This window comes from Natator depressus, chromosome 3, assembly GCF_965152275.1.
Source record: "Natator depressus isolate rNatDep1 chromosome 3, rNatDep2.hap1, whole genome shotgun sequence".
In the NCBI taxonomy this organism is placed as follows: Eukaryota; Metazoa; Chordata; order Testudines; family Cheloniidae; genus Natator; species Natator depressus.
In genome coordinates, this window is record NC_134236.1 from 152842596 (window position 1) to 152865607 (window position 23012).

General features: G+C 40.6%; 1 protein-coding gene across 1 annotated transcript in view; it reads right to left on the reverse strand.

The window, feature by feature from the left end:
• The window catches only part of KIF6 (kinesin family member 6), a 287759-nt gene that overhangs the window by 121771 nt on the left and 142976 nt on the right, over window positions 1-23012 (reverse strand). Inside the window, exons 11-13 of the mRNA XM_074949116.1 lie at window positions 21047-21152; window positions 19993-20138; window positions 17563-17771 (exon numbers count right to left, since the gene is read on the reverse strand). Of these exons, the coding sequence (XP_074805217.1) occupies window positions 17563-17771; window positions 19993-20138; window positions 21047-21152 (461 nt within the window). The remainder of the gene's footprint in view (window positions 1-17562; window positions 17772-19992; window positions 20139-21046; window positions 21153-23012) is intronic.

The following is a 23012-nucleotide window of genomic DNA, read 5'->3' on the forward strand; positions in this document are numbered from 1 at the left end:
ATGATTCTATGATTCAATGTGGAAATGAATGGGGGAGTTGGGGAAGAGGAGACAGATGTAGGCCTCAGTTCAGAAAGTTATTTAAGCATGTGCATAACTTTAAGCACATAATTAGTTCCACTAAATCAATGGTACTACCCACGTGCTTAAAATTAGACTCATGCTTAACCACCTTGCAGAACTAGAGCCTTGGTGGTAATTTTTTTATACCAGAAAAGGACTTTGTAAAGTCTGTAAAAAATGCAGTCCAATTAAATAGGAACAAAACATTTAGACCTGTCAATAGTTGCCTGATTTATTTTGAAGGGCATTCCTGAAGAGCTTTATATAGAGCAGTAGAGAGTCTGGTAATTTCCATCTGGTCCGTAAACAAGAGCAGAAACTCACTAGTAGCAAATAACTGATTGTAGTACTCAATACTGTAGCAAATTCAAGTTACTCAGAATTGATAGTACCAAACACATAGTTTTCATTTTTGTTAATTACAAAAGATAACAGAGAAAATAAAATGTTCATTGTATCCTACAAACATTGGGAAGCGTTCAGATGGAGTCTGAATTTGATGTAAACCTTCCTCTGGACCTGGAATTGAGAATGTGGCTCATGTACTTTCACTGTCTTCTTGTAATAATGCTACACAAAATCTAGTAAAGGTCAAAGCCCTAAATCACCAAGAAGCTGTTTTCATCTGACCCAATAAAACGGCTATCTTTGGTTGATGATAAGTCTTGAGCATGGTGACTGAAGCATCCAGAAATAATACACACTGGAGAGCTTTGTGCATGCTATTTTCCTCTACACAACCCAGAGGTATTAACTACTGAAGGGAGTCTCTCAAATCTGTGGAACTCTCTTTTATGGGAGGTCCTGGAGCAGCTGTGGGCACAGAAACTCCTGAGTTTAGTGGAACTACATTGTTAGGGAGCAAGGATGAGCTGTAGACCCAAGATATGGTGCAGAGGTATAGGACGTCTACCACATCCTTATGTTTCATATACCTCTCAAGGTACATATGTGGTGAACCCCTGATTTTTCCAGTTGGTGGCTGCAAACCCACATTATCTGAATGGAAAAAGGTAGACTAAATAATGCTGCAAACTTGAAAGAATTTTCTTTGTCCTAGGGGACCTTGCTGTGCATTCTTCCTCAGGAGCAGGAAATCTCTCCCCCAAGTTATTACATTAATGTATTAAATAAGCCAAGAGAAACATTAAAACTAAGTCTTATGAAAAGAGAAGTACATTTAGAGCAAATAGCAGCTAGTGTACTATGACCACTGCTTTTCATTCGGTTAATCATGTTGCAACCTTGTGCTTATCCCATCTGTTTCCTGTACCCATCGGTTGTCTTTCATCTCATACTTAGATTGTAAGCTCTTTAGGGCAGGGGCCATCATTTTCTTATGTGTTTGTAACAGCACTAAGCATGATGGGGCCCTTATCCCTGATCTGGATGTATGGTAGGCAGGCTGTGTGTGAAATTCCTTTTTTAGAACAGCCTTATTCTAAAAAATGCATTGATGAAACAGGAAACTTAGTCAAAAAGTGACCCTAATAAGGTCCCTTGTGAGAGCAGAGCAATCTATCCCAAATAGATTAGCACATTCAACCATTTGAATATGCTAATCTATTTGAGTTTAGTTTCTCAGTCCAATGTCAAAATGTTATACTATTTTCTGGTAATCAGATTATTTACTTTTTGAGAGGAAAACAAATCCAGCAGGGGAAAAAAAAGCCATCAAACAACAATCAAAATGACAGAATTATGGTGCAAACAAGCAGTAGTCTGGATTCCCTTTCAAAAGGAAGATACAATAAACTTATTGTTCTTATATAATAAAATTCAAGTTTAACTCAATATCACTTACTATAGTGACATGCATAATGAACTCTGACTTTTCCTCTACGTTTCCCAGGTTTTTTCATGGCTCCATCTCCTCTAAAACTACCAAACCATACTGATGCTCCCATAATCAATGGGAATTGTTCTATGCAGTTCTATATTTAAATAAGGTCTTCATATATAAGAAATATATCAGCAATAAAATGTAAATATAACTAAAGCTATAGAATAGGCTTTATACTGTGCTAATTTATTGTCTGATTTAAAATAAAAAGTTGAAGACTATGTAAATCTCAATTTATGTCTGTAATGTATCTTTGCGTTTTATGGATTGTTCATCTGAAACATAAATTAAGTTTGTAGCCAAAAGGTGTGTGTATTTCAGATTTATGAAAGATATTACAATGCAATAAATAACAGTAGACACCCAGTACAGCTGTTGAATATGATCAAGTGTTATGTTCACCCCCCTATGTCTTCATGTTTTTATAGATTTATGATTTAGAGTGTGCTGTGTTTAGAGCAGGTATCGTATAGTAAACTCAACCTCTTCAATAGTAAAATAGTTGGACTAATCTAAAAGTTTTAGTGTGCTCACTCTAAACTGACTCTCTTATGCAATCTGTAAACGTTCCTCAGTGACAGCAGCCAGCCTGCCAAAATGTCAGCTGCAGGACAAGCTCCAGTATAAACAGACAACATTGTGCTGCTGACTTACTGAATTAGAGTTAGAATGATACCCACCATTCCCTCCTAAAAGGGGACTCTTGAGATCCAAGAATAACAGATCTGTCAGGACATAAATTGGTATAATTTTCAACTAGAGACGCCAACGCCGTTTAACCCCATTGTCATTAGCCATGTCTAACTAGGACATTACAGTTTTGTATTTCTCAGCTATATCCTTTCTTTGGGCTCTCTAGCATAGCTGTGGACACTATGACTAGGGCTCCTAAGTGCTACAATAATACAAATAACAATTAATAATAATAATAATAAGTAGAAAACTCTGGAGTCGACAGTAAGATATGTAGAATACCACAATATGAAGGATGGTAAAAGAGTCCATGCGTTCAGTTGTAAGCTCGCTTGATAGTGGATTATTAATAGAGTTACTCCTGATTTAGAGCCTGATTCAGAAAAAAAAATTAAGCATGTACGTTAGCCTCTCTCTGTTTAGGAAAGCACTTAAGCACTGACTCAATCCTGAGTTCAGGATCCTGACACAGGGAAGAAAGGTAAGCAGCAGGATACGGACCCTGGACTTCAGGAAAGCAGACTTTGACTCCCTCAGGGAGCAGATGGGTAAGATCCCCTGGGGGACTAACATGAAGGGGAAAGGAGTCCAGGAGAGCTGGCTGTATTTCAAGGAATCCCTGTTGAGGTTACAGGGACAAACCATCCCGATGAGTCGAAAGAATAGTAAATATGGCAGGCGACCAGCTTGGCTTAATGGTGAAATCCTAGCGGACCTTAAACATAAAAAAGAAGCTTACAAGAAGTGGAAGGTTGGACATATGACCAGGGAAGAGTATAAAAATATTGCTCGGGCATGTAGGAATGAAATCAGGAGGGCCAAATCGCACCTGGAGCTGCAGCTAGCAGGAGATGTCAAGAGTAACAAGAAGGGTTTCTTCAGGTATGTTGGCAACAAGAAGAATGCCAAGGAGAGTGTGGGCCCCTTACTGAATGAGGGAGGCAACCTAGTGACAGAGGATGTGGAAAAAGCTAATGTGCTCAATGCTTTTTTTGCCTCTGTCTTCACTAACAAGGACAGCTCCCAGACTGCTGCGCTGGGCATCACAACATGGGGAGTAGATGGCCAGCCCTCTGTGGAGAAAGAGGTGGTTAGGGACTATTTAGAAAAGCTGGACGTGCACAAGTCCATGGGGCCGGACGAGTTGCATCCGAGAGTGCTAAAGGAATTGGCGGATGTGATTGCAGAGCCATTGGCCATTATCTTTGAAAACTTGTGGCGAACGGGGGAAGTCCCAGATGACTGGAAAAAGGCTAATGTAGTGCCAATCTTTAAAAAAGGGAAGAAGGAGGATCCCGGGAACTACAGGCCGGTCAGCCTCACCTCAGTCCCCGGAAAAATCATGGAGCAGGTCCTCAAGGAATCAATCCTGAAGCACTTACACGAGAGTAAAGTGATCAGGAACAGTCAGCATGGATTCACCAAGGGAAGGTCATGCCTGACTAATCTAATCGCCTTCTATGATGAGATTACTGATTCTGTGGATGAAGGGAAAGCAGTGGATGTATTGTTTCTTGACTTTAGCGAAGCTTTTGACACGGTCTCCCACAGTATTCTTGTCAGCAAGTTAAAGAAGTATGGGCTGGATGAATGTACAATAAGGTGGGTAGAAAGTTGGCTAGATTGTCGGGCTCAATGGGTAGTGATCAATGGCTCCATGTCTAGTTGGCAGCCGGTGTCAAGTGGAGTGCCCCAGGGGTCGGTCCTGGGGCCAGTTTTGTTCAATATCTTCATAAATGATCTGGAGGATGGTGTGGATTGCACTCTTAGCAAATTTGCGGATGATACTAAACTGGGAGGAGTGGTAGATACGTTGGAGGGCAGAGATAGGATACAGAGGGACCTAGACAAATTGGAGGATTGGGCCAAAAGAAACCTGATGAGGTTCAATAAGGATAAGTGCAGGGTCCTGCACTTAGGACGGAAGAACCCAATGCACAGCTACAGACTAGGGACCGAATGGCTAGGCAGCAGTTCTGCGGAAAAGGACCTAGGGGTTACAGTGGACGAGAAGCTGGATATGAGTCAGCAGTGTGCCCTTGTTGCCAAGAAGGCCAATGGCATTTTGGGATGTATAAGTAGGGGCATAGCGAGCAGATCGAGGGACGTGATCGTTCCCCTCTATTCGACGTTGGTGAGGCCTCATCTGGAGTACTGTGTCCAGTTTTGGGCCCCACACTACAAGAAGGATGTGGATAAATTGGAGAGAGTCCAGCGAAGGGCAACAAAAATGATTAGGGGTCTGGAACACATGACCTATGAGGAGAGGCTGAGGGAACTGGGATTGTTTAGTCTGCAGAAGAGAAGAATGAGGGGGGATTTGATAGCTGCTTTCAACTACCTGAGAGGTGGTTCCAAAGAGGATGGTTCTAGACTATTCTCAGTGGTAGAAGATGACAGGACAAGGAATAATAGTCTCAAGTTGCAGTGGGGGAGGTTTAGGTTGGATATTAGGAAAAACTTTTTCACTAGGAGGGTGGTGAAACACTGGAATGCGTTACCTAGGGAGGTGGTAGAATCTCCTTCCTTAGAAGTTTTTAAGGTCAGGCTTGACAAAGCCCTGGCTGGGATGATTTAATTGGGGATTGGTCCTGCTTTGAGCAGGGGGTTGGACTAGATGACCTCCTGAGGTCCCTTCCAACCCTGATATTCTATGATTCTATGAATAGCAGTTTATTACTATTACTACAAAGGCCCCCAGTTAGGATTGGGGCTCCATTGTGCTAGGTGCTGCGTAAACGTAAAAAAAGAAATGATCCCATACAAATCCAGTTCAGCATGGCATAATGAGTAAGGCACACAGACAGTGAGGGGGGAGAGGAGGGGAATAAAGACAGGTGCTACCACAAAGAGTTACATATCTTGTTTGTGTACCCGCATGCATGTGTTGCCTTTCTTTTCCCTCACTGTCCATAGATTTCACAATAGAAAATGAGATTTTCTGAGGAATTTGAAGGTGTCTGAATATTATTTATTACTTGTATTACCATAGTGCCTAGGAGCCCGAGTTATAGTCTGGGTCATCACTTTGGCAGGTGCTGTATAAAAAGTACAAAAAGATTGTCCCTGTCCCAAAAAGGTTACAATCTAAGTAGGTTTGGTGAAGGTTTTACAAAATGAGAGTGTATCAAACCAAGAATCAAAAAGAGGAGAATAAAGTTATTATACCCTCTATGGCTGCACAGAAAAGGTCTGCTTCTGAACAAACAAATAGTTACACAGCATATCCAGTGTATAAAAAATATAAAGTAGTAAGTTCAGTTAATATCCCATATGAAGCCAAGTATCAGCTACGGCTATGTCTACTCTTATGGAGGCCTGTTGAATACAGGAGCTATGTGTGTAGCCACATGCAGCAGTGAAAGGCTCCAGCAGCTGAGAGGCAGTAGGGAAAGGCTTTGGCAGGGGAAGGCAGCCGGGAAAAGCTTGGGCAGCTAGGAGGAAGCAAGTAGACTTTGGAGCAGGGATGCTGGGACAGTTTTTTTTGGGGGGGGAGAAAGAGGAGTGAACTGGGGGTGGGGTTTTGAGGGGAAGAGGCAGTGTGGGAGCAGAGCCTCAGGGGAAGGGGTGGTGCGAGGCTGGGGCTTGGGGGAAGGGGCAGCATGAGGGCAGGGCCTCAGGGGAATGGGTGGCGGGAGCTCAGGGACAAGGGGCTGTGTGGGGGCAGGGCCTTGGGGGGGGGAGAGCGTGGGTGGATGGGGGCATGGTTTGGGTGCCTGTGTCCCCCCCCATCTTTAGGACACTTTTACTGCTCCTGCATTGGAGGCACTGCTTGGGAATGTAGAGAGCCATGTAGGGTACATACCCTGGGGGTACTCTACTCTCCTAAGCAGTGTCTCACCATCTACATTGCTATTTATATTCATGCTAGCTGGGCATGCAGTGTCTGTACACACAACCGGAAGTGTAGATGTAGCCGTAGATCTCCCACAAATGTGCAACCAAACTGAAGATTTTCTTTCCATATACCTTTTCGCTGATGGTTTAGTTTAATTGTTCTCAGGCTAAGGCAACGGAATAGGTGAATGGAAAACATAATGCATTCATCTGCACATCAAAATGAGATTAATGTTGGCAAATAAACTTAATTTTAATCAAATTTATTCACAAAGAGGTAATGATTAGAGTGAACAAACTTTGTAAAGGTTTAAACAATGTCATTTTGTGTTGCATTAAAACAAGGCCAATTATGCAGTTGAGACTATGCAAATCTCAGTTAAAAATGAAACCAACTAAATTGTTAAAACTGTTACAGTGCATGTGAAATCAACTATGTACTGTAAATTTAAATAATCATAAACTGAGTGAGGGTATGGAAAATGTTTAAATGGTGAAGTGTGGCTTTCACAGCACACTAAAGGCTCTACTTGGGAGTTCTATATTATTGGCTCCAACACAAGATCTTTTTCACACCTTTATCAAACCCATAAAATCTATAGACAAGGAGACATATGTGTATATATAGTTCTGAAAGATTTTAAAAAAGGATTAGATAGCTTTATGACTATCAATATTATTTGCAGCTAGAAGATTTACACAAAATTTGCAGCACAAAGGCTCAGACACACACTCTCTCTACCGCTCCCCCTGCTCCTCCCCCGATGATAGATCACTGCACAATTGACAAGGCGAAACATAGGTCCCTCACCAATTTTCCTGTGAAGCATCAAGCCTTTGCCACTGCTCAAGACAGGTTATCAGACTGAATGAACCAATGATATTAGTTGGCATGGCAACTCCTACTTTTACATACCACTGTAGATAGGCAGAAACATGTCAACTCACACTTGCAGGGTAAGAGTAGAAAACTAATGCACAAAGTTTACTAAAATTTAGGAGGATGTTCTGAGGTTTAAAGGACACAGGATAAAATGTACTGCATAAGGTGACTTTGTCAGACCTCTGTTGATAGTGTATAGCTATATATTTTTTTTGGGTCCACATATACTTGAGAAAATCAAAAGCTCTGTGCTATGAAAGAATTATACAATGTGTTTAATGCAATAATGACACCAAACAAGTTAATTATTCCTACTATATTAAAAGTGAGGGGTGTGATAAAAACACAGTAAAAATAAGGTGTAGAGCGAAATCTTCATCTGCAGAGGAGAAACAGAGATAAGATCAGGACAGCTGAGGAGTCTGGGGTGGAGGGAGGCAGTGCAAATGAAGCATTACATCACTGGAGTAGCTTCCTTGACTTATTTGTCTTTTTCTAAAGTAAAGAATTACAATCTTTTCAATCTTTTGTCATAGAAGAATTTTCCCAGACACCTGATTATTCTCATTGCTCCTTCCGATGTTCATTACTCCGCATTTATCAACACTGGATTTTATTTGCCATTGTATTGCCCATTCACCTAGTTATTAAGGTATCTCTGAAGTTCTTCACAGTCCTCTCTGGTCTTGACTCTGCTTAACAACTTTGTGTCATCTGCACATTTTGCTTTCTCAGTATTCACCCTCCTTTCCAGATCATTAATAAATATATTAAACAACAGAGGGCCTAGAACAGACCTTTAAGGTACCCTGCTATTAACTTTTGTCACAATGAAAATTGACCATTTAATCCTTCTCTTTGCTTCCTGCCTCCTAGCTAGTGTTTGATCCATGACTAAAAATGGAAGTGAGAGCAACTGTGGCACGGGCTATCACATGGGCTGCACAAGCAAGTGCCTGTGTGGTGGGGTGAGGTGTCAGGCTTGTGCAGTCCACGCTGGGGCCTGCGCCACAGCATCCCCATTGCCATGTTTAGTGAGCTAATTAGAGTACAGCTAGTGCGGATTAGATACATCTCCAGGAGTTGTCATTTGCACCCCCTATTGCAATGTAGACATACACTCTCTTAGGGTATGTGGCAAGTCAAAGAGAAGAGTTTCGCATTTTACTTTTAACAGTAGTGAGGTCAATGGTAATTATCAACTCTTGCAGGAGTAAGTTCCATAGCGTAGGTCCAGCTCCCATGAAAGTTCTTTCTTTTTTGATCATAAGCCTCTCCTGTCATTTTACAGTTTCATGATTCCATTGGACCTTAACTGTCATAGGAAGACATGCTCACGGGGGAGAGAGGCAATCTCCTTGACAGCTAGGACCAATCCCATCCAGGGCTCTGACTGCCAGGACAGAGAGCTTAAATTAGACTACGTATTTGGAGGGGAGCAAAGTACTAGGCTGGTGTGCTCATGGCCACCTGTTTTGCTAAGTAGGTTGGCTACTATGTTCTGTACCCATTGGAGCTTTTTCAGGGTGAGTTGCTTCATTCCTAGACATAATGAGTTGGAATATTCGAGCCCGGAGGGTAAAAATAAGGCAGGATCACTGTGTCCAGGTCTGAGTCCAACAGGAAAGGGAGCCATCTCCTAGCTACTAGCACATGGAATTGGGTGTTTATTGCTGCCATGGAATGCACAAACATCTCTTTGCATTGTTACACTTGAATAATAAAATAATGTACTACTACTCCTAATTTGAACTTTTATAGATCTTTGCAGCCAAGGATCTCAAAACACTTCATAAACATTAATTAATTCAAATAACTTCCCTCTGAAGAAGGTGGGCTGACTTATAAATGTGGGTACATTCTTTCTGCTCATATGACATCCACCCAACCATACTGTAATTTGTAGTCTTATTGTTCTCATATTCTCTGGCAGGGATCACTTGTCCTAGTGCCGGCTTTCTCTGTGCTGCTTATGACCCTAGGGAACCTTTTCTTCTTGACAGCCCTCTCTGGCCCTCACTGGAAACTACCACTGCCTGTTCTTAAATAGCTGTTTTCTTTTCCCCAACCTTTGGATCAGCATCTGTTATCCATTTGTTTTTTATTTTCTTCCTAAATCTCAAATTGTATCTTAAATAATCTTAAAGAACAAAAAAAATGCTGTAACAAAAAAATCTCTAGGCAGTCTAGTACAATTTTATTTAATTTTAGCATTAGAAGGCTTATCCTATAACAGAACTATAAATATATATAAAACCTGCTGGTTTTATGTACACTGTATACAACTACACAGACAGATCCTGATCAGCACCCACTTATGAAACCTTTGGGCAAATTTTCAAAGTGGTATATGAGGGAATTTTGCTAAACCACTTTTCCTGATGTAAGTGGGAATCCAACAGTGAAATCTCTATGGGCTGACTTGAAAAAACATACCATACATAGTCTATTCTCCTTAGTCCCCTTTAATATAAGTTTAATACAGAGCCAAATACTGAAGCTCCTTAGAAAGGGAACCTTCAGAATCCACACAAAAGAAAGTAAAAGCAAAATACCATGATTAGTTCACTTAAGAAAACAACATTGGCATTCTCAGTAGAGAGGTCAAGGAATGAAACAGCATGGATACTCAGGAATACGCTTGTGTTAAGTGGACCATCCAAGTCACGGTTGAGGCATATTGGCAAGGCAGTATAGGCAATATACAAACCATGCTGTCCCTGTTAACTCCTGAGAGCTGTCAATCTGGCACATTTCTGAAGCACAATATATAAACTTCTTAAAACAAAACCACTATAAGATATTATTATTATAACTGCTGTATATAGCAGGAGAGTAGAAGTCCAAATGCTGCCAACATTACTATCTGGGCAGGACATGTGAGAGAAAGTCTGACCACTTTAGGGAGAGTGCAAACTAAAATATAGAGCAAAACATTCCCCACAATCTCTCTCTCTCTCTCCCCCCAGCGCCCACAGCAAGATGGTCAAGATTTTCAGAAATGGGTGCCTAAATTTAGGCTTTTACATTCATATTTAAGCACTTTGGCTTTCTAAGACTTCATGATTGATACTGTGATATTAACTATACCTATATGGAACTTCCCAGAAGCATAGGAGATTGAACAAGATCTGCCTGCTTCCAAAGCCCATGGCTGATACCTTCAAAAACAAGTTGGGGGTTTAGCCATGTAACTCCCAATAATTTCAATGAGAATTGTGTGGCTAAGTCCCCTAGTTGGCTTTGAAAATCTCGACACAAGTCCCCACCACTTGAGTTAAAGGATAATCTCTTTTGGCTGATATGAGTATAGGACAGTGACTGGGTATATCTGGTCTTTGAGGCTACTTACAGGACACCCCAGGGTCCTATTACATCCTGCAAAGCAGCAAAGTCTGCAGTAACAAGTATGTGGCTGCTGTGCCTAGGGTCCCTAGATTGGAACCCGGATTAGTGGGCAGGCCTAGGTTCCCCTTCTGGCTATGGGTAAAGTGGTGTAATCACAAGAAGAGGACAGGCCTTAGTTACGAGTCAGAACAAAGGTCTGAATTTAAAGGGACGAAAGCTGGGGCTGAAGACCCTACGGAGAGGAAACAGACTGCTTATTTGTTGGACTCTTTAATACCCTGCAAGGGGTTCAGTTGTTCTTTGTGACTCAGTTGGATGGCCAGCCATGGAAGACCTGCCAAGTCAGCTGGCAGCCTGCAGGGGACACTTGAGGTGAAAAAAGGACTACAATACTTGACCCTGTTACTTGAATCATAGAATCATAGAATATCAGGGTTGGAAGGGACCTCAGGAGGTCATCTAGTCCAACCCCCTGCTCAAAGCAGGACCAATCCCCAATCAAATCATCCCAGCCAGGGCTTTGTCAAGCCTGACCTTAAAAACTTCCAAGGAAGGAGATTCTACCACCTCCCTAGGTAACGCATTCCAGTGTTTCACCACCCTCCTAGTGAAAAAGTTTTTCCTAATATCCAACCTAAACCTCCCCCACTGCAACTTGAGACCATTACTCCTTGTCCTGTCCTCTTCTACCACTGAGAATAGTCTAGAACCATCCTCTCTGGAACCACCTCTCAGGTAGTTGAAAGCAGCTATCAAATCCCCCTTCATTCTTCTCTTCCGTAGACTAAACATTCCCAGTTCCCTCAGCCTCTCCTCATAACTCATGTGTTCCAGACCCCTAATCATTTTTGTTGCCCTTCACTGGACTCTCTCCAATTTATCCACATCCTTCTTGTAGTGTGGGGCCCAAAACTGGACACAGTACTCCAGATGAGGCCTCACCAATGTCGAATAGAGGGGAACGATCACGTCCCTCGATCTGCTCGCTATGCCCCTACTTATACATCCCAAAATGCCATTGGCCTTCTTGGCAACAAGGGCACAGTGCTGACTCATATCCAGCTTCTCGTCCACTGTAACCCCTAGGTCCTTTTCCGAAGAACTGCTGCCTAGCCATTCGGTCCCTAGTCTGTAGCGGTGCATTGGGTTCTTCCGTCCTAAGTGCAGGACCCTGCACTTATCCTCATTGAACCTCATCAGGTTTCTTTTGGCCCAATCCTCCAATTTGTCTAGGTCCCTCTGTATCCTATCCCTGCCCTCCAGTGTATCTACCACTCCTCCCAGTTTAGTATCACCCGCAAATTTGCTGAGAGTGCAATCCACACCATCCTCCAGACCATTTATGAAGATATTGAACAAAACCGGCCCCAGGACCGACCCCTGGGGCACTCCACTTGACACCGGCTGCCAACTAGACATGGAGCCATTGATCACTACCCGTTGAGCCCGACAATTTAGCCAACTTTCTACCCACCTTATAGTGCATTCATCCAGCCCATACTTCTTTAACTTGCTGACAAGAACACTGTGGGAGACCGTGTCAAAAGCTTTGCTAAAGTCAAGAAACAATACATCCACTGCTTTCCCTTCATCCACAGAATCAGTAATCTCATCATAGAAGGCGATTAGATTAGTCAGGCATGACCTTCCCTTGGTGAATCCATGCTGACTGTTCCTGATCACTTTCCCCTCGTGTAAGTGCTTCAGGATTGATTCCTTGAGGACCTGCTCCATGATTTTTCCGGGGACTGAGGTGAGGCTGACTGGCCTGTAGTTCCCAGGATCCTCCTTCTTCCCTTTTTTAAAGATTGGCACTACATTAGCCTTTTTCCAGTCATCTGGGACTTCCCCCGTTCGCCACGAGTTTTCAAAGATAATGGCCAATGGCTCTGCAATCACATCCGCCAATTCCTTTAGCACTCTCGGATGCAACTCGTCCGGCCCCATGGACTTGTGCACGTCCAGCTTTCCTAAATAGTCCCTAACCACCTCTTTCTCCACAGAGGGCTGGCCATCTACTCCCCATGTTGTGATGCCCAGCGCAGCAGTCTGGGAGCTGTCCTTGTTCGTGAAGACAGAGGCAAAAAAAGCATTGAGTACATTAGCTTTTTCCACATCCTCTGTCACTAGGTTGCTTCCCTCATTCAGTAAGGGGCCCACACTTTCCTTGGCTTTCTTCTTGTTGCCAACATACCTGAAGAAACCCTTCTTGTTACTCTTGACATCTCCTGCTAGCTGCAGCTCCAGGTGCGATTTGGCCCTCCTGATTTCATTCCTACATGCCCGAGCAATATTTTTATACTCATCCCTCATCATATGTCCAACCTTCCACTTCTTGTAAGCTTCTTTTTTATGTTTAAGATCCGCTAGGATTTCACCGTTAAGACAAGCTGGTCGCCTGCCATATTTACTATTCTTTCTACACGTCGGGATGGTTTGTCCCTGTAACCTCAATAAGGATTCTTTAAAAAACAGCCAGCTCTCCTGGACTCCTTTCCCACTCATGTTATTCTCACAGGGGATCTTGCCCATCAGTTCCCTGAGGGAGTCAAAGTCTGCTTTTCTGAAGTCCAGGGTCCGTATCCTGGTGCGAACCTTTCTTCCCTGCGTCAGGATCCTGAACTCGACCAACTCATGGTCACTGCCCCCCAGAGTCCCATCCACTTTTGCTTCCCCCCACTAATTCGTCCTGGTTTGTGAGCAGCAGGTCAAGAAAAACTCCCCCCCAGTTGGCTCCTCTAGCACGTGCACCAGGAAATTGTCCCCTACGCTTTCCAAAAACTTCCTGAATTGTCTATGCACCGCCGTATTGCTCTCCCAGCAGATATCAGGAAAATTAAAGTCACCCATGAGAACCAGGGCGTGCGATCTAGTAGCTTCTGCGAGTTGCTGGAAGAAAGCCTCATCCACCTCATCCCTCTGGTCTGGTGGTCTATAGCAGACTCCCACCACTACATCACTCTTGTTGCTCACACTTCTAAACCTAATCCATAGACACTCAGGTTTTTCTGCAGTTTCGTACCGGAGCTCTGAGCATTCATACTGCTCCCTTACATACAGTGCTACTCCCCCACCTTTTCTGCCCTGCCTGTCCTTCCTGAACAGTTTATAACCATCCATGACAGTACTCCAGTCATGTGAGTTATCCCACCAAGTCTCTGTTATTCCAATCACGTCATAATTCCTTGACATCACCAGGACCTCCAGTTCTCCCTGCTTGTTTCCAAGGCTTTGTGCATTCGTATATAAGCACTTGAGATAACCTGCTGATCGCCCCTCATTCTCAGTATGAGGCAGGAGCCCTCCCCTCACAGACGTTCCCGCCTGTGTACTTGGAGGCACTCCAGAGGTGAGTGCCCCATTACAAGGACCTATGGAACTATTTAGCACTTCTGACACCAACTAGGAGAGGGCAGTGGCTCACCTGGTCATTAGCCAGTTCATTACAATACAAAATAAAAATAGCTAATGAAGCAAAGTAATGAAAACTTGTCTTATTAAATGTACAGAGGCTTTTTCCCATTAACCTTTAAAGACCAGACATTAAAATGGATCAGCCTAAGAAACCAAACCAGTTCCAGGGCACTAGTCATCTTTCAATACAACATTAAAAGATTAAGCAGGTTCAGTTCATGTGGTCCAGTTCATGGCAGAACATCCTTAAGTACTTCATACTGTAAAAAAGATTAGTGAGGGTCACAAGGAAATAATTCCATAAGAGTTTTGATGACACCATAAATCACAAGAGTGCCATTCTATTCAACTACATTACAGCTGATTCAAACTGTTAACATAAATTCTATTAAAATAAAATTGAAGATGTCAGTCACTCAGTCACTATATTAGTTAAGGCTATTGAGGGCCAGTTTTACAAATTTAGGTACTTGCATTGTACTCAAATTTCCATGCATATGCAAAAATTCCCGATGTTGTATTTAGAAACCTAGTTCACCATGTGTATACACAAATTCCTGTACTGAGTGCAGACTGGAAATCTGTGAATAAATTGGGTGCATGCAGGAGGTAAATGTATGCATGCAGTTATGCACACCTAACTTTAAAAAGCTGGTCTTTAAACAGAATTACTACATTGTGTATTCAAATATTATTAATACTATAATATTAAAAGAGTCTCATTTTCTGATCACAGCATGATTAAACTTTTTAGATCATGTCTCAAATACAATTATTGAAATCAGCCATGAGGTATATTATAATACAACTCCATCCCTTCTGAGACATACATTTTTCTATGCCAAATTATTATTTTTGTTGCAAATAGAAACCTTAAAGTTTAAAATGAAAGTGCTGATAGAACCATAACAGCAGTGTAACAACTGTAACAGCAGGATACAATATGACCATTGTTTCTTAACACATGATGGAGTCCAGATACACTATATTCACATGATTCTTGCAGTTTTCAACATTCTGAGATAGTACATTAAGTATTTTGCTTATATCACAGCCTAAACACCATAAAGGAATCCCCTGGACCTAACTTCATTCCTATAATTCTTTACTAATCTTCCTCCACAAGTTATCTTTAATCCACATGTGCACACACATTTCTTCATACTACTATAAAATGACTGCAGCATTAATCCCTCAGTTCATTTCCAAAGTCATGCGGCTTTAGAGGAACCATTAATTATCATTTACACAACAAGCATCACAATAGCATGGGTATTTTTATGAAAGCTTCCAACTCTGACGCAGTTTCAGCTCATCATGTACTTTTAAAAAACTGCTTTGACATCACTTCGGAGGATGGTTTGGTTTTGTTAGAATCTCAAACAGTTAAAGGATGCAGTGAGTCATCTGGGGACTTCTGGAAAACTGAATAGTTCCAGGTGACTATTTGGAACACACACTCAAGAAACATAAAAACACTAAGACCATTGCTATGTTAAAGAGAACAGTATGGCCCCTTTCAGCATTAGAATTGAACATGCAGGCTTTCTCATTATTTCAATAAAACAAAAACAGACATTTAACCAAAAAACAAAACAAAAAAATCCCTAACCTTTCTCTGGCTTGGTTGAATATTTTAAAGAGCCTAGGCACTACGCAAATTCTCCAGTGAGCCATGAATTCCATTTCATTTTGCTTTTTGAACAGAAATAGGTTGAAAGAAGATACGTTAACCAGAAAAAGAGCTTTTTAAAATCCCAAGTAATATGGTGACTAGTTTCTAGGTGAAAGAAGGATAAAATACTCATCATCCTATGCAAACAATGGGGATATTTTCTCTTCTTTAGGTAATTTATAGCAGTATGTAATGCTGGGATAAAATAGATATTTTCTAAACTCACACTGACCATTTTGTTGCATGCAATATTATTGACATTATTTTGCTGGTTCCAAAGTAGTGTTATAAACTTAATGGAACACAGAAATTTAAATTTTTGCTTTTCCAATTGTTCCTCTAATACTCTAACCGCTATGAAAATAGTAATATTGTAATTTAAAAAAATGCTTTACATCCAGATTGCTGTTTGTCTTTGGTCTGAGGAAGAGTGGAAAGAAAGAATCAGGCTCAGAACCATTTGTGGGAGAAGAAAATAGTGTTTAGATGGTGTAATTTATATTCTTGTACCAAAGGCCCTATGCCAAACCACTACCCTCTCCTCAGGCATTTGCCTCCTTAAGACTCATTCTTCTATGACGCTCACAAAAAGTGAGTCAACAATTATATTTATTTTTATTAATTAAAAAAACCCAAGACATTAGTCCATCATGACAGGCACATGCCCTAACTAAATGCCATCCTTCTATCTCCAGTAAAACAATAATATTTTTTTTAAAGTAATTGCCTTTGATGTGCTTATAGCCAAGGGAAACACCTTAAGATGTGAGCTTACAAAGAGTCCTTTGGAAAACTTCCTCACCAGAAGTAAGTATGGAAATAATTGAATTAGCTTCACTAGGAAGGGTTTGAACTCTATATAAGTGCAGATGGACAGAAACTGCCCTTCTCCTGAAAATGACATTATCTATCACATGCTTAAATTGTATTTAGTGTACAGGCTATGTTAACCAAATACAGTATTTGTGAATTCAGCCGTTTCCTAATCTCCTTTGGCAAGAGCTGAATTCTTGAACACTTCTCCTTCCCCATGGTGATTTAAATGCTTTTTCATAGAAAGCTCCAACATATGAAAATATAAGCATTCTGCTTTTGTTCTTATAAACCAATGTCCCAGTTCAGCAAGGTTGTTAAGACTTCAGTGTAACTAGTCACATGCTTCAAGTTAGTTCCCTGCTGAATTAACTTGCTAAACAGAGGTCCAAGTTTGATTCCATTAACACTGTAATGATAAAAATCATTACAACGGTTCATTAAAAATAAGCATGTTCTATATAATGTGAAACACTGAGATTTACTTTGAAAGGTTAAACTCTGAATCTTGTGTGGTGCTATATAGCTGGAGACAGAACTAATCAACATTCTTTTCACCTGAAGAGAGGATTACTTTCCTATTTTGAAGGACTAAATGAGAGAGAATTTGAAACCTACTTTCTGGCCCTTGGCACTAATCATATCTGAATGAACCTTCTTCCAATATTAACTGTTTATCCTGTTTTACTTAAGTCAGTAGTTTGAGCTTCCATAGGAAGGATGTCATCTCCTGGATTATATTACAAATGAAGTCCTCCACATTCATTTTCATTTCCAACATTTGAGTCCTATCAGCATATTAAGTTACCTGTGCATTGAGGTGGCCTGAAATCAAGGTATTTATATTTGTGAAGTGAAGGACAAAAGCAAATGAGCACAAGAATTCTGATGCTGAAAGTAAAACTCCCCTGTCCTAGTCCACACCTAAGAATGATACATTTAAAGTCATAATGTGAGAACTGGACACTTGCACATATAATTCATTTCACTAACCTGTTCGCCTGGGAAGAAAAGCAGTTCTATGTACTGAGGAGCTGAAATCTTGTGTATCTTTCACATTAACACAGGCAGATGACCTCTGACCTTCTTCCAAGCTTATAGAAAGGGAACTCTCCGAGACTGCAAGACCACTAAACCCAGCGCTGAGCTGAAAAAGGGCATCCTGTGCTTTCTTTTTTTCTTTCTTTAACATACTTACTAGAATATCTGCAGAACATTTTAAGGAAATTAACTGGGATCTCCTTTCCATAAATAATAATCCACTCTTTCTGTAGGCCACTTGCTCATACATGTAGTCTTGTAGAACTGAATGGAACTAGTCACATATGGAAGGCCTATTCATGTGAAAATGGATTGCAGGGTTAGGCCCATATGTTATGTCTATGTATTCACATTTATCTTTCCAAATAACCAATTCAATTTGTCCTGAGCACTAGTAAGATGACATTAGTGAGTGGTATAAAAGGCTATGGCCAATCCATGTTTGGATAAAAGCAATAAATACTGTGAGGTTCTGTACAAAAATAGAAATGTTAAATTCCAGTTACTCTTTCAAAATGGGTGACATTACCTTTATTAAGTTTGGTAACATTGCAACACCAATTAGACCCTGCAAATTTTCCAAGTCAAATTTAAATCGTATAAGTCAGAAATCTTAAACTTTATAGGAAGACTGTCAAGCACACCACAATAGAAAGGATTATAAAAACACAAAACAAGGTTTTAAAGAAATTCCTGCCAATTACATACATATTCTTTAGAAAGACCTTTGACATAAAAACACTTTAAATGAGGGAATACAGGGGTTTTCTGATGGAATTCACTACACATTTAGCAAAAACAAAGAGGTAACATAAAGATGATGAGATACTCTCTGTATGTTTTTCATTTTGTGTCTAATTTATCTGATAAAGACATGGAAAAAATCTGGGCAAGGTGTGAGGAATTAGAATTATCAAGTTGATTAGGTGGCAAAAACTATTTGTCTTACAAATTGGTTCTTATCATATCTCTTATAGCATGCATAAAGACAAGGAGCATCTCTTACAGTTTATGGCAGGAGAGCCTCCAAGTCCTCAGTAGTTTTATTGCACCAATCATGATGTTAATTTTTAAAAGTAAATTGTAAAATTATTTAGGCTGCAAAATCCACTTACAGTTCCTTGCATGCTAGTTCTGATTTTAACTTTTAATATTTCAATTCCCCATATACAGCTCTAATTAAAATTGATGGATGCAATGAATGCCTTCCTTTCACTTCCATAAACAAAGCCACATATGCATATCTGGTGCGAGTGCATCGGACTCTATGAACTGTGTAATTTGTTATTTTATTACAAATATTTTATCAACTTAATGATTTATTTCAAGAAGACTCTCTTCTGAGGGATCCAAAGGTTCAGCTAAAATAAGAAACTTTTAAAAGGTGTTATATGTCAATTTTATAGCCAAATTAACTAGACAGTGTTCCTTTCAAAATAAACGTCTTGGCTCCTGTGATGGATGCAGCAGACTAAAAGGCTTCCCTACCACTTGATTTCATCAAGGTAAAGCAAGCTACCTGTCTGAAGTACAACCCATTCACACTTAATATACCAAATCTGTGAGTAATTGTTGAACACAAAGAATGCAGTTAATCTTGTTTTTAATAACGCTAAAGAATCTCTGCTCTCTATAAACTTGAAAGCTATTTGTCAATTTTCTGCCATTGTTCAAGTTTTGTCCACAGATCATCCACAAATTCAGGGACATGGTGACGCTGTGGTCTGCCTGCAGTTTTGTCAGCCAGCTAAAAATAACTGCCCTTTCTTCATCTTGCTCAACTACAGCTACTCATATGTTTCCCATGAGGCAGTAAAATGGACACAGCACATATGAGTAGTTTAATTTTTGTTATACATACACAATATAAAGGCTCAGCTTTAATTTAAATTTTAAAGTTGGATGTCGAAAGCACACATTTTACATTTAATCTAAAAGAAGACAGTCCAGTAGTCCCTGAAGCAGCATTTCATTTGGCTAAAAATAACAACACAGGAAATTCTATTCTTTGTGAGGTAATAATTTGTTCTTCATGTAGCATCACAGTTTTCTATGCTAGATCCAGTTTTTCCATTCGCTGGAAGAGAGTTTACTAAACATGAGCCTGAACCACAACTTTTGGATCTGGATCAGAATTTCCCAAAACTCCAGGGTATTTGGATCCAGGATTTGGTTCAGTTTATAACAGAAACAGGGACCAAGTGCAACAATGGGATTCTGATAAAGAGTGGTAGGAGACTCTTAGATTAAGAATATGGATTGATACGTCAGTCTGAAAGGGAAGAAATTCTTTGCAGATCACCATCTCCCATTTCATACACACCCACACCTCAGATTGCAGCCAGATTAGTTAAAATCGAGATAAATCCTGTTTCATAAAGGATATTGATTTCATTATCTCTTTGGTGCAGAAGGTCTCTCAACTTCTTTAGCTCCTCTTTCTTCTCTGGGGTATTAGTATCCTCATCTCCAGTGATGTCTGGTGAGAGCAGACTTCTGTCAGGAATGTTTGTACGATTTATCAGTTGCTATGAAATAAAACAGAAATAGTTCTGGGCCCTTGTCACTCTTTCCTCATCCCATTCATTTCCCCCTATCCCTGTGTGACTGTTTACCTATGCTAGCTGATTTGAGAGCCTCTTCAGGATTTCTGAAAAGCAAAATCCCACCACTGGTAGACTGCACAGCAATAAATACTGAGTCAGCTATGAGATATCTCCTAATTTCCACTGATCAGTTTTCCTCAGTAAAAATATCTAAGCCCTACACATCTCTCTCTGGTAAAGAACTCCCACTGTAGTAAGGAAAAAGCAGCATCAACTGGATACTAATTCCTCCTCATCTAGAAATCAAATTCAGGGACAATGTTTTACACTTTACTGTATTAGAAAAATTGAGGAAGCCTTTATAGCAGAGCATAAACAAAAACAAAAATATGCCCCAGGTTCAATTTCTTCCCTTGCTACTCCTCACCCCATATATATCTTGTGTGCATAATATCCCAGCATAGCATATAACCAACACAGTTGATGCAGCTGGTTCAGTGACACAAACCCTCTTTTCTGACTTCTCCCTAGTCTAATGTAAAGCTCCTTATTAGCTGCATATATACCTGGATATACTCTCTATCCATTTACAGATTACTTCAGCACAGCAATTCCTGTAAATTTCAGTCCTCTCTATCACTCCCTCCACCTCTAATACCCTTTGGTCATTCTTCTTAGCTCCTTCAGATTCTTGCTGTATATTTTCCGGTTATTATTCAAATCCATTCCAGTTCTTCAAGCATTTCTCAGACCTGCTGAGGCCCTGTATACACTCCCTTCTTCTCCATAGCTTCATGGTTGCTTTTCAGTTCTCTCTCCCCTGTGTCCTCTAATATTTCCTGTTCATTCTTAGGGCCCTCTGCACTTCCTTGTATGTGTACAGAATATACCTTTATGTAATTGAAACAGTGCTTGATCTTGCGCATATCAGCTCCAACATCCAGCGTGCTGTCAGGATCAGGATCTTCCAGAAAAGTTTTAATTATCTCATTAAGCCTGAAAGGACATAATAGGCAAAAATAACAAATATAATCTTTGAGGGAACATAAAAAATCTCATAAGAACAGGCAACATTGACTCAAGCTAGGAATGTGTTTCAGAGTTGCCCAGATTTCTGCTTTTCCCGGTAGACTCTTGGTTTGGGGTCCATTTTATTAGTCTACTTGAAAACACAAGCAATCAACTTCTTTTTCTGGTGCTAGACTCTGGGCTTAACATGGGAGGGATCACAAATGATTCAGATAATGATTTATGTATGCTAATAAATAGTTCTGGGACTAAAATGTTTAAAAGTAATCTTCTGTTTTCCTGATTTCTCTCATAATTTAAATTATCCATAAGCAGTTTCCCCATGCTTTCTCACAAGACATAATTCTAAGACTAGTGCTTTGGATGCTTTGTGCCTGTATTTTTGCTAGCAAGTATATGAAACTTAATAATTTAGATTGCATTTATAAAATTCTCAGCCCCCACCATCATGTAGGGCAACGTCATTTTTTGGATCTCAGCTTCTCTATATACCCCAAAGACCCATTATTCCTCTTCCTATTACTGAAATGTATTAAACATTTTATTCATTTATTGATAGGGGGCTGAGCCTGCAGTCTTTAGGCAAGAAAAATACCCATTGAAGTCAGTGTGTATGTTGCCTACATTAGGACTGCAGGACTAGGCCCATTAAAAAAATCATCTGAGATACAGAAACACGCCATTGCTCTTTTAGAGACAAATTATGAGCTATGGCAGGAAAACCAGCATATGGACCATGGAACTCTGTGAGTTACAATTCTTGGAATTTCTATAATAACCATGCATCAGCAGATGAGCTTTACACATACCCCTCCCCCCCACCCACACACACTCCTATAGATCAGGCAATGCCTGAGACCCATACTTCTGTGCGTGTCCCAAGGTAGACATGATTTTTGTGTGGAATCTTCAGAAGATTGAAGAGCACGAGGATCTCAGCATGGACACCCGGTGATTCTGCCTGGACTACTGACCTAGAATCTCTCTCTCCATACAGGAGCACAGCTTTAGAGCAGCCATGATTTCCTACTGGTGGCTGATCGAGAGCCCCCTCTGAGTAAAGGGGGTTCACAACACATGCAGGAACAGATTCAGCATTAGCTTCAGCAGTAAATGCCTGAATGTTTGCAGGGTGTGGGGCGGGCATGGGAATTGAGGAAGATACCACAGACAGTTACTGTCACCTAGGTCCACCTCTTCCTGACTCCTCAATAGTAGCAAAGCCTCAACCCTGTGGAGTGGGAGCAGTAGGGTTTTTATGGGGTCTGCAGAAAGAGGGCAACATGCTCTGAAGCCACTGCTCCCAAAACACTTCTGTAAGCCTGGTCAGTTTCAGCTAGGTTTTTCTTTCCTGTTTCCATTATCAGAGGAGAATATATGGGCAGAATATTTAGTGTATATCATTCATTATATACATAGTCACTGACACCAAATGCTTGGCAAATGGACCACTACAAATTCAAGAAGAGTTCTCTTGTTAGCTTAATTCTCAACCTGAATCAAATTACCAATAACCAACAGAGCCTCAAAAAATGCAGGAAAGAGCTACTTTCTCTTCTAAATTCATGTATGTCTGAAATTTTTCTAATTCCTCTGATCATCCATAAAATTAAGCAACCACGTTAATGGAATTAGAGTTTGTGCCCTGAAAAAGAACAGTTTATTGCTAACAAATACATGCTGAGACACAGTAAGGCACACTCTTAGATCCCATTAAACCAAAATGTTGGGATGATCCTGAAAGTTCACAGAACACCCACTGAAGTCAGGGCGAATTGTATGTGCAAAGAGCTTAAAGGATTGGGCCATTTAAAAAGTCTATTTAAA